This window comes from Hemicordylus capensis, chromosome 2, assembly GCF_027244095.1.
Source record: "Hemicordylus capensis ecotype Gifberg chromosome 2, rHemCap1.1.pri, whole genome shotgun sequence".
Taxonomy (NCBI): Eukaryota; Metazoa; Chordata; class Lepidosauria; order Squamata; family Cordylidae; genus Hemicordylus; species Hemicordylus capensis.
In genome coordinates, this window is record NC_069658.1 from 207484704 (window position 1) to 207498375 (window position 13672).

The 13672-nt window shown below is 62.0% G+C and overlaps 1 protein-coding gene across 2 annotated transcripts; it reads right to left on the reverse strand.

Moving 5' to 3' along the window:
* Nucleotides 1-586: 586 nt before the first annotated feature.
* ARRDC2 (arrestin domain containing 2) lies at nucleotides 587-13672 on the reverse strand. Of its 2 annotated transcripts, none has more exons than XM_053297834.1 (8): nucleotides 13146-13672; nucleotides 5372-5438; nucleotides 5095-5242; nucleotides 4113-4215; nucleotides 3573-3829; nucleotides 2776-2938; nucleotides 2244-2395; nucleotides 587-1929 (listed from the first exon to the last, which is right to left on the reverse strand). In XM_053297834.1, the coding sequence occupies exons 1-8, from the start codon at nucleotides 13402-13404 to the stop codon at nucleotides 1873-1875; spliced, it is 1206 nt and encodes a 401-aa protein (XP_053153809.1). In that variant the 5' UTR covers nucleotides 13405-13672; the 3' UTR covers nucleotides 587-1872. The 2 variants fall into 2 exon arrangements, with proteins under 2 accessions (XP_053153809.1, XP_053153808.1); XM_053297833.1 differs by lacking the exon at nucleotides 13146-13672 and adding an exon at nucleotides 6007-6816.

Below are 13672 nucleotides of genomic sequence, written 5' to 3' on the forward strand. Positions count from 1 at the left end.
ATATGGCAGCCCTTAACACTTGGGAAGCGGAAGACCAAGCCACAATCTCACCCAGGGAACTCCCTCCCACAGGAGTTTAAACGTTAAGTCGCAGACGAGCCTGGTTTTGATCAGATGTGTCAAGGGCTGTGTTTTGATGGACTGGTGTCTCTCTGGCTCTCGCCCCAGAAAGTGCTGACCAGGCAGAGCTCAAAGCAGGCTGCTCGGGCTCTAGTTTTTATCTTGGGATTTGCCTCTGTTGCTCTGTCTGACTGATAATGGTTTTGTGGTGGTACTTTTTTTAGCTTCCTTGTGTGACTCAATAGGAGAGGATTGTACTTCAGGGGTCGAATCCTTGCCAGGCACGGCTGGGGAAGACCCTTCTCTGCCTGAAATTATGGAGCGCTGCTGCCAGTCAGTGTAGACAATACGGAGCTAGACAGACCAAGGGCCTGACTCAGTAGGTAGCAGCTTTGGAGGGTCCATTTCAAAGCCAAAGGATCAAAGGGTAAGTAGTAAAGAAAAAATAGTAATGGTGGGGTGGAATAGGACTTACACACTAGTATATAGTTGCCTGACCGTAAAGAGACATCCAGGAGAATGCTGGTTACTGGTAGTTTTCATGAATTTATTTTGCATCACTTGTACAAAACCAGGCATTTTAAAAGACATACAAATACAGCCATATTTCCAAACACAGCTTAAGGCACCAAGTATATAAAATATGCAAACCTAGAAACAGGTTGCTGTAAATCTGCATCAAACCAGAGCACGTCAGAAAAAGAGGTACAAGCATTCGGCCCAGAGGCCTGTTATGGGGGAATCTTCATACTCCTGGAGCTTTGGAAAGTTGTGTGTCTGAAGCTCGTGGAATGCATTGTAGGGAGAGAGAGAGAGAGAGAGTTCCCTCCTCACCTTCCTCCTCCAAATGGGCAGGAGCACCCCAAGGAATTTGCTCTGCAAATGTCTTTCCATTGTCCTTTGCTGGGTTCACAGAACCAGCGCTTAAGAGCTGCCTTTCCCACTGCACGATCAGCCATCAGGCCTGCCTCCTGGCTTGCAAGGGGCTGCTCTTCTGCTCAACGGCAGCAGGAAACAGAGGCTGCACACAACATCTCCGATGTCGCCATCTCTTCCCGCCTCCCCCACAGAGTGCAATTAGTCAAACTTTCATCTGTGGCGAAGCCAGACCCACTCCCTGCTGCAGCGAGGGCAGAGAAAGGAGGCTGTGCGTGCACACACAGACACACACACACACACCCCACTCGCCACGGGCCGCCCACAATCTCTGCTCGAGCAGGTGGGCGAGTTTCTTCCCGCCCACCCCTCGCCCACCCCGATGGGTGTGGCAGGTCTGGCCAGTCTTGGAGAGGAACCTGAGTGGGTGGCCCAAGAATGCCACAAGTGGCAAGGCGGCGTCCCCCGAAGGCACTGGGTGGGCTTCTTCCTTCAAGGCACATATGGCTTGTCCTGGAGGACCGAGCAGAGGCCTCCTCCCTGGGGGAGAGGGGCGGGCCCCGCTTCTCCAAGCTGGGGGTGGCGCCAGCCACGCAGCAGGCCCAAAGGCATCATCGTGGCCCCCCTGCAGGGAGTGCTGCTCGGAGCCTCAAGTCTTGGGCATAATCCTGAGGAGGTGCTGCCTGCTGCTGCCGCCACTGCTGCTCCGGAGTTCCCTTCCCTTCGTATCTCCCGCACCGGCCGATACGGCGTGGAGCGTCTGGCACACACGTTCCGCACGACACGCCAGTCCCAGGGCAGGTGCAGCTTCGGGGGCGAGGGCCGATTCCCCCCCCCCACACCCCCATCACCGCCTGTCCGCTGCGGTTCTCTCGGCAAAAGGGATTTCCGTTGTAGAAGACGATGATCTCAAGTTGGACGACGACGACGCCTCCTTCAGCAAGTCATGCAGCGTGGGCGGGCGCTGTTGTCGGAGGGGGGGTTGGGGTCCACCTGGGGGGAGAGAGAGAGGAGAAGGCAGAGGTCAGCCCCCAGAGCACAGAGAGTTGGCTGGAGGAGCAGAGGAGCTGGGCCACCCCCCCCAGCAACTGCTGCTTTATCATAGCAACTGCATCAAGGCGAGGCACTCCGGTCCAGGAAGCCCTGGAGGTCCTCCATCCCCAAGCCCTGCTGGAAGTACGCCAGGTACGCCCCCCTGCCCCGAGATCAGTGTGGCAGGTCCTGCCCAGGGGGAGCTGGATGGGGCAGCAAGGAGGACCCCCAACCCCCTGCACCTCCACACCACCCTGGCCTCCCTCCGGGCTCACCTCAGAGTAGAGAGGGGGAGGCCGGAAGCGGAATTCTTGGATGTAAGCAAAGAAAGGCCCTTCGAGGATACCGGAGGCTTCTTCCGGGCAAGGAGGTGAAAGGCTCCCAACAGTTTCCTCCCCGGATACCACGGAAGAATACTCTGGCGGAGCTGGAGAGAAAGACACAGGGGCTTCAGTTAGAGGAGGGTTTCTTAGCATCGAGCAAAGAGCCCGGCTGGATCAGACCCAAGGCCCCTCTAGTTGAGCGCCCCCCCCCCGCTTCCTGCAGTCAGCCAACCAGGAATTCTGCAAGCAAGGCATGGGCAACAGCCCTCTCCTGGCCTAGCTCCTCGGTCGCTGGCATTCTGAGGTAGACTGCCCTGGAACCTGGAGGTTCCATCTAGGCATCATGGCTGCTAGCGGCTCAGACCTTTCCTACGCCTCCATTCGTTTTGCTCGAGGCCCTCCAAGCGGCCTCTCGGCCTTGGATTCCATCCCTGGATTAAGAACGACCCACCCACCCTCCAAGGCCTTGACATCAAGCGCTTACCTTCCGGCTGGTCGGTGATGCCCATCCGTAGCCAGTCTATGTTGACGCTGTACTGGCTGCTGATGCTGGACGTGCGGCTGCCGAAGGGATGGAGCGGGATAGTCCCGATCACCAGCGGCAGCTCCAAGAAGAGTTTGGAAGTCCCTGGGATGTCGATGCAGACCTGCCAGAGCAAGGGAGGAGGAGAGGGTGGCTCAGAAACCTGGTTTTGTCTGGCAGAGCCCAGCTCCCCCTTCTGCAGAGCTGCTTTGGGGCTTCCTTTGCTGGGCGTGGCAGGCAGTTCTAGAAGGTGCAGAAGCCCTGGCCTCATGCGGCCCTCAGATATTTAAATTCATTTAAATGTTACATGTGCTACCACAGGCTTTTCAAACCTAGGAGCAGCAATGTGGGTTTGGGGGAACGTTTCAGATCCGAAGCTTTTGCAGACCCGGTTCCCTAAGCGGATTGGACTGAGCCAGCTTGAGTTGTTCCGTAAGCAGAGCTGGAGGACTCACGTGCCTCAGACATCTCTCTCTCTCTCTCCCTCATGCCCAAAGAGTTATGCATTTACATTATAGAGTCAATTATAACCTTGACTGGTATTGTATCTACCCATCAGATTACTGATTTCATGGTGAGGGGGCGGGGTGCATTTTTAGAAATGGAAGTTTTTCTGTGTTACAATAGAGCATTGGAAGATGTTCTGCCCTTTGGCTCTGCTTCAGGGCCATGAACCTGACAAATCTCCGGTAAGAAAGAAAGAAGAGTCAGGAATAAAAGCCTGCCCGCCTACATCTGCCTCTGCGTCCGTCACTCACCTTGAGGGCATACTCCACGTGGATGATGCGGCATTGCAGGATGGAGGGTCCCACGGGGGGGATCTTGAGCGCACGCCCGTGCCACACCTCCCGCTTCCCCGCCGCAATGGAGTCTCCCACGATGCTCGCCACGATGGACTTCTTCTGCTTCTTGTTTCCTCGGGCAATGAAAGTCTGTGTCTGGATGATGGCAGCTTTGGGTACCACCGTGCGTGTGGTGCAGTTGTCAATTTCGGCAAAGATGGGAATGACTTCACCTGCCGAGAGGGAAAGCCGGGAGAGAGCAGCGTTAGGCTTCTTCTTTGACCCCCGGGCCAGCGGCTTCACGGCGTTAACTTTGGGGACTCACTGCCACAACATGCGAGCCACAGATGGCTTTTTAAAAAGGGACTAGACCAATTTGTGGAAGGAGCAGAAAGGGCCTGTGGTTTGTTGATCCACTCAGATCCTCCCCAGAGCTCTTCATGGCCAGGGAATCGCGGAGCGAGGGGGACGGGAGGCCTTGCTGCCTCTCTGCTTCCCAAGTTCCGGGCAACTCACCTGGGGTGTAGCCTTTCCGGTCAATCTTTGCGGAGATGGAGACTTGGCCACGGTTGCAGTACCAAGCACGGGCGAGCTTCTCTTTGGCACCAGCCTGAGGCGCCTGTGGGGAGAAGAGAGGCGCTTGATCAGGGGAAGGGGCTCCTTTCTCCACGCCCTGAGCAACTCCCTTCCACAGTGCAGCCCTCTGGCCAGCTGGCAGCGTTTGGCGAGGATCCTTCCTCTGTCCTAAGGAAGAGCCTCCAGAGAAACTTACAGAAGGAGGACTTCCAGGTACCTCCAGGATTCCCCCCCCTTCTTTGCTTCAAGACACCTCTTTTCCCCCTCAGGTTTTAACACCCTGTATCGCTTCGCCGCCTTTCCTTACTCCCACTGCCTGCACCTGTCTCTTTGCAGAAAGGGGCTTGCCCTCGGTGTCCCCCGGGGGGGCCTTGTGCTCGGGTTCTTCTGAAAGAACCACGATGGAGGGGGGCCACTCTGCTCAGCCCATGCGAGTCAGGGCTGCTGAATACAGTGGCAGCAACACCCTTGCTGGGAACCACCACGGGACCAGATTGGGGCCTTGAGCATCCCGGGCTCTCCGGGAGGCCTGTCTGCCAGCAGCAGCAGGTGTGCCCTGCATGTCCTGTTGGAAGACAGCTCAAATCCCTGCTGAGCTCGGGGGTGAGCAGGGGCCAAAGGCCACCTTGGCGTTCTTTGGCCCCAAGCGCAATGAACTGTCATACCATGGCCTGGAAAGGTCTGGACCGGCACGCTGGCGGTGGGGTGCCGCATCTGCCTGGGGGACCCAACAAACCGGGGCACCTTCTGGGGGGCTTATGGAGTGCTGGGTTTCTCGGCTCGCTCTCGCTCAAAGCCTCTCAAGGCGGGTCACCGACACCTTTAGCCCCAGTGCTAACACAAGACCAGCCAGGCTAGCAGCCCCGTTTCCAGAGGAACAGTCAGGGAAAGACAGCCAGGCTGAAGGGCCCCCGGGGCTTACCAGCAAGGCGGGCGTGTTGATGTCGATGGGCTCGATGACGGTGAACTCTTTCTTGGCCTTCTTGACCGAGGCCCAGGGCCGGTGCAGCTTGGCCTTCAGCCAGTAGCGGACGCTGCCGTGCTTGCCCTCGAAGGAGGTGGCCAGAGTCCTGTCCGCGAAGGAGAGCGGGGCGTCTGTCAGGCCAAGCGGGCAGGCGCAGGGAGCGGGGTGGGTGGGTGTCATCGCCTCCCCCCGCCCTCCCCTGCCAGGGCACACCCGCCTCGAGCGCAGGACTTACTCGGGGAGCTGGAAGGTGAAGGGGAACTCGTGGTGGCCGGCCGGGAGGACGGTGACCTCTCCGTGGTCTGCCGGGAACAGAGAGAGAGAGAGAGAGCCGTGGTGAGCAAGCAGCGCAGAGAGCCGGGCCGGGGCGCCCGCGGAGCGCGCTGCTGCTGCGAGACGCTGGCGGGGCGCGGAAGGGCGGAAAAGAGGAGCGTCGCCTGCTGTCAAAGGAAGCCGCCCCGCGCCAGCTGCAAGAGCCGAGCTCGGGCAACCGCTCCGGGCCGGCAGCGGCCACTGGAGGAAGATCCCGGCCTCAACCCCACCCCAAGCGCCCTCCCAGGCTCCCGCGGCTAGCAGGAGGGGGCCTGGGCGAGCCCCCTGCCCCGCCGTGCCAGCCCCCGGGAAGATCCAGAGAGCGGCGGGGCAGGGGGCTCGCCCAGGCCCCCTCCTGCCAGCCGGGAGACGGCCAGGAGGGCCGGCTGGCAGCCGCGTCCAAAGCGACAGTCTGGGGTGGGCTGGCTGGCTCCCTCCTGCTGGAGAGACGGCGGAGCCTGGCACGGCTGCCGATACGGAGGGGACCCTCCTGGCCGCCTCCTCCTCCTCCCCCTGCAAGCCCCCAACCCAGCCCGGCGGCCGGTCCGTGCGCCCTACCTGGCGGGGCGAGGAGGGTCTCCTGGTGGCTGAGGAAGTCGACCTGGTCGCTGTAGCTCTGCGTGTAGGCGGTGCTGGAGCCGGCGCTGCGGGACTCGGTCCAGTGGACCTTGGCGCAGCCCTCGGCGTGCAGGTGGAGGGCGCCCAGGCGCGCCTCCCCGGACAGCTCCAGCACGACGCGGCCGGCCACGCTCTCGCCCGAGCTGAAGACGGGCGGCGAGGCCAGCTCAGGGCAGTCCAGCACGATGGCGAAGCGCTTCAGCCGGTCGAAGATCATGGCGCGGGCAGCAGGCACCGGGCAGGCGGGACAGACGTCGGCTGTGGCTGCGGCTGCTTGCGAGGAGCCAGAGGGGCGCTTTGGCACTCAGTTCTGGAGCCGCCGCCGCGCGGAAGCCCTTTAAATGCCCCCAGCCCCTCGCCGAGGCCCCGCCCCGCGGCCGACGGGAAGCCAATGGGCGCGCGAGGGGGCCGGCCGGACCAGGGGATGGGGGCGCAGGAGGAGCAACCGTGGCAAAACAAGGCGGCGAGCATGCGCACACGCCTCTCCTCCTCCGGCGCTGCGCTGCTGGGCGAGCAAGCCCGCAAGCCGGCGTCGCCCGCCTGGGACTGGGTCTGGGTCTGCAAACTTCGTGCGGCGGCCGGCCGGGGAGCTCAACTTTCCCCCACTGGGCGAAGGGCAGGCTGTTGTGCGCGTTGCGGGGGAGAAAAGGAGGGCCCAAAGGGAGGAGGCATGCGGAGGAAGACCAGCCCCCCAAGTCTGGGGGCCTCGAGGGCAGCAGCCGCCGCCGCAGCAATCCTCCCCAGAGCCTTTGCTGCCGCTGCAGCCTCGGACTGCTGCCCCTCTGGCGCTTCTGCTGCCTGGGGGTCCCCGCCCGCCTTGCATCTTTCTGCACGGGGCGGGGGGCGCCGCCACATCTGCGCCCGCATCTTAGTCCCGATCCCGCCCGCCGCGCGCCCCCCGACTCTGCTCCGGCACGCCGGCAGCGACCTTTCCCAATTGAGCCGCATGGAGAGCGGCGCGGAGGGGCCTGTCCGTCCCGAGCCCGCTCTGTTGGCCCGCCTTGTTTCCTGCCTTGGCCTGCGCCCACCCGCTGGATGTTCTCCGGGGGAGGCTTACATCACTCCCAGGTGGTTCCCACCCCGCGGCTCGCTCTCCGGAGCTGAGCCGCGCTCTCCAGCCGCTCTGCGGAGCAGGACCACCCCGGAGCGCGCGATGCCTCTGGCAGAATTCTCGGGCTGGCCTGGGCCGGGCTGGAGTGGGGGGGGGGCGCCCTCTGACCCCGCCAGACACACTGCGGACTTGCCCGTTCCCCCCTCCCAAGCCACTGGCAGGCACAAGCAAGAGCGGCTCCCCAGCCCTGATGGCCCTTTGCTCAAGGAACCTGGAGTAGCCCTCTTCAGAAAGAGGTTGCCGGGCCTCAGGAAGCCAATATGCCTCCCTCTCGCTTCAGGGGGTCAGTCTGGAGGAGCAGCAGCAGGGAACCTCTTTAAACCCAGGCAAAGGAGCTCCTCTGGAGGAGGAGGGTTGGCGACCCCAGCTTCACAGTGGGGCTTGGAAGCCACCAGTCTCTGCCTTGCAGGGTGCTTGTGTGTGTGGAAATGCCCAAAGGCGGCCTAGTGTCTCTTCTTCTCAGTCTGAGAGAGAGAGAAGAGCCAGTCTCGTGGTAGCCAGCATGACTTATCCTCTTAGCGAAGCAGGGTCTGCCCTGGTTGCATATGAATGGGAGACTAGAAGTGTGAGCAGCCCTGGAAGAGATTCCCCCTTGTGAGGATGGAGCCACTGCTCGGGGAAGAGCAGAAAAAGGTTCCAAAGTCCCTCCCTGGCAGCATCTCCAAGATCGGGCTGAGAGGGACTGCAGCCTGCAACCTTGGAGAAGCCACTGCCAGTCTGTGTGTAGACGATACTGAGCTAGCTAGACCAAGGGTCTGACTCAGTATACAGCAGCTTCCTATGCTCCTATGGGTTTAGGATGCTCTTGAAGAGCCATGCGCTATGTGCAGGCAAGTGGGCATGCAGACAGAACTCCCGGGATGCATTTCTGGATCGGCACTGCCCCCCATCCACCCCCCTGCCCTCCAGCTCTGATCCTGGCAGCAGCAGCCAGCTGGGTGCCCCTGGGAGGGCCTGAGGGCAGCAGTTGTGGTTTGGCCCTCTCACAGCACATTTGGTATACATCCCCTGCATATGGAGGTTCCATTTGGCGGGCATGCGAATGAGCAGGAAGGGACACGGCGGAGAACTGTTTAGCCACGTTCTGGAAAAACAGCTCCTGGCAAAACATAAGAGAAGTTGCAGGAAAACAGTCTGTGTGCGGGGGGGGGGGGCGGGGGCGGGGTGGCAGGGAGTGCCTCGGGCTCTTGGCAGACACCACCTCCTCCTGGGGGAAAGGGAGAAGAGCAAGTAGCTGGAAACTTTCGGCGCGCTGGTGTCTTGATCAAAGGCAGGGGCGACACATAGTGGACAGCCAGTGGTAAAGGTAAGGTGTGCCGTCAAGTCGATGTCGACTCCTGGCGCCCACAGAGCCCTGCGGTTTTCTTTGGGTAGCATACAGGAGGGATTTGCCACGGCCTCCTCCCGCGCGGTATGAAACAATGCCTTTTAGCATCTTCCTATATCGCTGCGGTCCGATTTATGTGGGGGAAACAGACCAGTGGGGATTCGAACTGGCAACCTTCCGCTTGTTAGTCAAGCATTTCCCTGCTGCGCCACTTAAGGTGTCCCCGGCAAAAGCATCGGGGGAGTGGGGTGGGGTGGGGTGGGGTGGGGTGGAGGATGCTGCCAGCACGTGATGCACAAAACCCGCCACCACCTGGGGTGTCCTGGGACAGCTCCCAGCTGCTTGTGTGTGGCAGAAACCTTTGCAGCCCAGAGTTCATTTCGGCAGAGGCAGGCAGGGTGTTCCGCAGCCAGCAGACCGACTTCCTTCCTTCCCACCATCTCACTCTCTCTTTCTCTTTCCTGCAGCGGTACCAACATGCAACATGCACGGGGGTGGGGGGGTTGCAGGTCCGTGCAGGGCTCGGAGGCCTCTGAGTCGAGCGCAGAATCATTCCAGAGGGCCAGCAGCCCTCCTCTTAGTCTGGGGCAGCCAGTGCAGGGAAGAGCCTGGACGCACGGGGTGGGGGTGGGTGGGGGGCGTGACGGACTAGCGCCCCCCCCCCCCGCACCTGCAGAGTGCTGCTGCAGCTCCTCGCTCCGTCTTCCCAAGGCTGTTAACTTTTGCTGGAGCAGACTAACGTTCCTCTGGGATGTGGTTCCCCAAGCCTCTGCCTCGTGGTTGCTGTTAGGGGCAGGAGAAGACAGTTTCCCCTCCTACCTCATTCTGAAGCTGGGGGCAGGATCTGTGCTTGACCTTGCCCAGCCGGAGCTTAGCACACGAGCGTTCTCTCCACCTCCAACCTTGTTTTACTTTTGCGGAGAGTCACATAGGAATCTGCCGTATACTGAGTCAGACCCTTGGTCCATCTAGCTCAGGATCATCTTCACAGACTGGCAGCGGCTCCTCCAAGGGTGCAGGTGGGAATCTCTCTCAGCCCGATCTTGGAGATGCTGCCAGGGAGGGAACTTGGAACCTTCTGCTGCTCTTCCCAGAGCGGCGGCTCCATCCCCTAGTAAGGGGAATCTCTTGCAGTGCTCACACTTCTAGTCTCCCATTCAAATGCAAACCAGGGTGGACCCTGCTTAGCTAAGGGGACAAGTCATGCTTGCGACCACTAGGGAGCTTCCAGAGGGCAGGAGCTTTCTCCCTCCAGCCCTAATATCCGTGAGAACGATGTCCCTCTGACGCTTTTCTTTTCCACACAACTTGCGTTCTCCTACCAACAGCCGTCTCTTGGGGAAACGGGACTGGTTTCCCATCCCTGCAGATCCAGAGCCCCTGTGGCGTTTCGGCCAAACTGCAGTGCTGCAGATGCGGATCGGAGTGTTTCGGGCCAACGGTCACAGCAGCGAACCCTGTTTACGAATGGCGGCTCCTTTGTCCCATGTTAGCAGCGTCCCCGGAGGCGCCCGGATCGCCTTGCTTGGATCGGAGGGCAGTAGATCCCAGCCGCCTGGTTGCCTCCGGATACGGCGTGCAGATGCTCGGCCTTTCAGCCTGACAGGTGGCCAGGCCGTGCCTCCCAGGCTGACTCACCAGCCTGCCTGATCAACGTTGGACGCCGGATCTGTGCTGCCGAAGGGGCAGGTGGATGTTGACCGAGCTGGCTGGGTGCTCCCAGCCCGGCCTCGAAAGAGCTCCCCTGTGTTTACCTGTCCCTGTGCAAACAGTCCCAGGCTGGGTATCCTAGCAGTGCTCACTGGCCGGGAACGGAGCAGAGCCTCTGCAGAGGCGGAGCAGCAGGCCTGCCGGAGTGGCCGGGGCCTGGATCGCTCTTCCTCCAGCCGCCGCCTCCTCCTGCTCCTGCTCCAAATTCCAAGGTCCTCTTTGGAAAGGGTGGGCTTCCTTTCAGTCTCGGGCACAAACCGGCCTCTCCACTGAGACCAGCGTCAGACCCCCTCCTCTCTGCCTTCAGGGGGCAAGTGGGCCGGCGGCGTCTGGAAGCCCAGCAGGAGCGACTGGTCCTAAGGCTGATTGATCCAGCGCGGGGGGGGGGGGGGTGGTCAAAGCAGGCACCGCTGCCTCTTCTCTCCGGAGACCTGTTTGTTCCTCCCCCACACACACCTGGACCCAGTGTTAAAGAGCGCTGTGCTGCCTGCAGGCTGGCTACTTGTCAGGTAGAGCGCGCAGCCTGGCAGATGGCCGGCCTGGCAGACAGCGCACAGGAGAGGGGGGAGGGAGAGGAGCAAGCCCAGCTCCGGCAAGGAGAGGCAGCTGTGCCCGTCTGGAGGAGCTGCTCCTGCAGCAGAGCCTCCTCTGTGGTGGCCCCTCACCTTTCCATCGACCTCCCCAGAGACAGCCCCGCGTCGTTCTCACTCCGTCTCCGTTGCCCGTTTGGTCTCGTGGCCTTGCTCTTCAAACGCTCGTTGACTCTGGCTAAGCCCAATCTTGTCTGAAGGTTGCCGCCGCCTCGTCTGGGCTGTTCTCCGTTATTTCACCCATTTCCTCTCCGCGTTCTTCTTTAGAACTGGCAATCGAGCCGCGCTTGGCCATGTGTGTTTTTAAGAGCGCCTCTCTTTTGCAAGCACCTTCAAGCACACAAGGGAGAAGGCACCAGCGGGGGGGGGGGGAGACAGCTTTGGCCCTCCAGCTGTTGGATGACGTTTCCCATCACCCTCTGCTGCAGCAGTCGGGGATGATGGGCGCTGTAGTCTGCCAACAGCTGCGAGTCAAACACAGCGCTGCCTGATGAATGGCCAGCCTGCAGGCAGCGTGCCTCTCAGGCAGGGCAGGAGAGAGGGGAAACACACACACCCCGCCTCAAGCTGCTGCCGGGAACCGGAGGCAGCTGTGCCTCCTTTTTTAGCCCTCAACCTCACCCCCGGCTTCTTAGGACCAGCCACTACAGCTGAGTCCCTCCACTGTGCCCTCCTCCTCTCCACTGCTTCTCATTCTGGGTATTTAGTTTGTAGCCTCCTTGGGGCAGAGACCCTGTCTTTCCTTCCCTCCTAATACAGGCCCCCGAGCTGTGCAGCAGGGCTGCCAAGGGTGAAATCCCCACACACTGCGGCACCCATCCAGATGTGGCCGCTTGTCAGCGGGTATAAAGCCGGGCTGCACCACTTCGGCCCTCCCGCCGGTGTTGCTGCACTACAACTCCCATCACCCCTGACTGTCAGCTGCTGTAGCTGGGGGGTGATGGGAGTTGCCATCCCAAGGCAGCTGGCGGGCCATCTTTGTGCAGCCCTGCCTGGGGAACCGGCCTGCCAGCCTTAACGAGGTGCTGAATGCCGAGAGACAACTGATGGAAGACTACAACTCCCATCAGCTTGTGACCGCTGTGACGGGGGGCGATGGGAGTTGTCGTCCAGCAACATCAGGGGGCCCAGATTTGAGAATGCCTGGCTTGCTGGGATGGGCAGTTAGAGACCCCCCCGCCTTGTGAATGCTGCGCCGTGTGTTCTGCAGAGTGACCTGGTAATAGTGAGGAGGGTCAAAAGGGGTCAGCTGTCCCGGTGATGCCCCCCCCCACACACACACACACATCTGAGAGACCAGCTTTCTCCTGCTCTGCTTGGCCTGCTGAGCTGCTCTTTTCTCCGCCTGGGGTTTAGGACATCCTTGTCCTCAAGAGCGACTTTATGGTTTTGCAGGCCGCCTCTAGCCACGAGAGAGAGAGCCAGGCGGAGCCGTGACCCGGCCAGGGACCCTCTGCGCTTCCCAGCCGCCTGGGCCAGCCCTTCAGACCACCAGCCACCACCCCCCTCGCCGCGGAGAGCAGGACGTGCAAGAGGAGCCCCCCCCCCCAGGGACCACCCCAATCCCTGGCGCTGCCAGCGGCCTCTTCCGTGGCTCCTGGTCGGCCCTGGGGTGGGGGGACGTTGGACTTGCCGAGACACCCCTCCTGGCAGGCTGCCCATCCCTCCGCCCCACACAGGTGGCGTTCCCGGCTGCCTCCCTCCGTGGCCCGCACCTCTGGGGTGGTTTCTGTGCCTGGGTGGTTGCTAGGGAGGGCCATCTGTGCCCTTTGGGTGTTGCCATCTGTCCAGGACTGGAGCAGCCCCGGGTGGCTCTGGGTGGCTGCCAAGGCAAGCCTGCAGCCGGCCTCTGCCATCCTGGGGGGGGGGGCCAAAGCTCCTTCCTCCCACCTCGCAAGCCGACGACAACAACAGGCGTGTCCGGTGGGACACATGGGGGGGGCCCTCCTCCTTGCCCCATTTCCTGCCCGCTGCCGCCACGACAAGATCTCTGCAAACAGCCGTGTGTGTGTGTGTGTGTGTGCGCGCAGCCTCTGCCTCCTTGCAGCAGCCCTGGCTGTGCTGGCGCTGGACTTTGCCGTCCAAATCCAGGCCCCTTGGCGGAAAGGCAGCAGGGCTTCCCAGAGGACCAGGCCTGGGCTGGGCTGGTTGGAGGGCGGCCGGAGCAGTCGCGACGCCAGCGAGGAGAAGAACTGGGTCAGCCCGGCCGAGAGCAGGAGTTGGACGCGGGGACAAAGGAGCTGGTGAAGTGGCATCGGGGGGGGGGGGAAGGGGGCCCCCTCCTGCATTTCCACCCTCGCCACCCCAGGCCCGGAGGGTACCGGGGGAAGGAGGCGCTCACCTCGGATCAGGGCCTGCTGCCTCCGCAGGTAGGACTCGAAGGCGGTGTAGTCGCTGTAGACGGTGTTCATGCCGATGCTCTTGCTCTCCAGCCAGTGGGCCGTGGCCAGGCCCCGGGCACACACGGCCAGCGCCCTCACCTTCAGCCCCTTGGTGACGTCCAGCACCACCCTCCCGGAGAGGAGCTCCCCTCCCCGGTAGGGGCTCCGGCCTCGGTCCAGCTCCAGGGCAAACCTCCGGATCCTGGTGAGGTGCTGCATGGCCTTGGCCCGCTGGCGGCGGCGGAGACGGGGCTGCAGGCTTGAGCCGCGTCCCGGAAGCCAAAGGAGGGTGGTGGCGGCGTCAGGCGGCGGGTGCCGAGCCCCACTCCGCTTGCAGCCAAGGTGGCCTCTATCGGGCTGCTCCACCTCGCAGGGGTGGCGCAGAGCCCGCCGTGTGCCCAGAAGGCCTCCGGCTCACCCGCATGGGAAGCAGGCAGCCAAGGCAGGGCCGGCCTGCTGGCTGGGCTGGCCGTCTTCTCCGGCTGTG

Bases quoted from the DNA above. Each gene is read 5' to 3' on its own strand.
- ARRDC2 (XM_053297833.1), bottom strand. From the start codon at position 6,283: ATGATCTTCGACCGGCTGAAGCGCTTCGCCATCGTGCTGGACTGCCCT. The intron at 5,439-6,006 runs GTAGGGCGCACG...TGTTCCCGGCAG, and splicing joins GACCCTCCTCGCCCCGCCAG to ACCACGGAGAGGTCACCGTC. The intron at 2,396-2,775 runs GTAAGCGCTTGA...CTTTCTCTCCAG, and splicing joins CATCACCGACCAGCCGGAAG to CTCCGCCAGAGTATTCTTCC.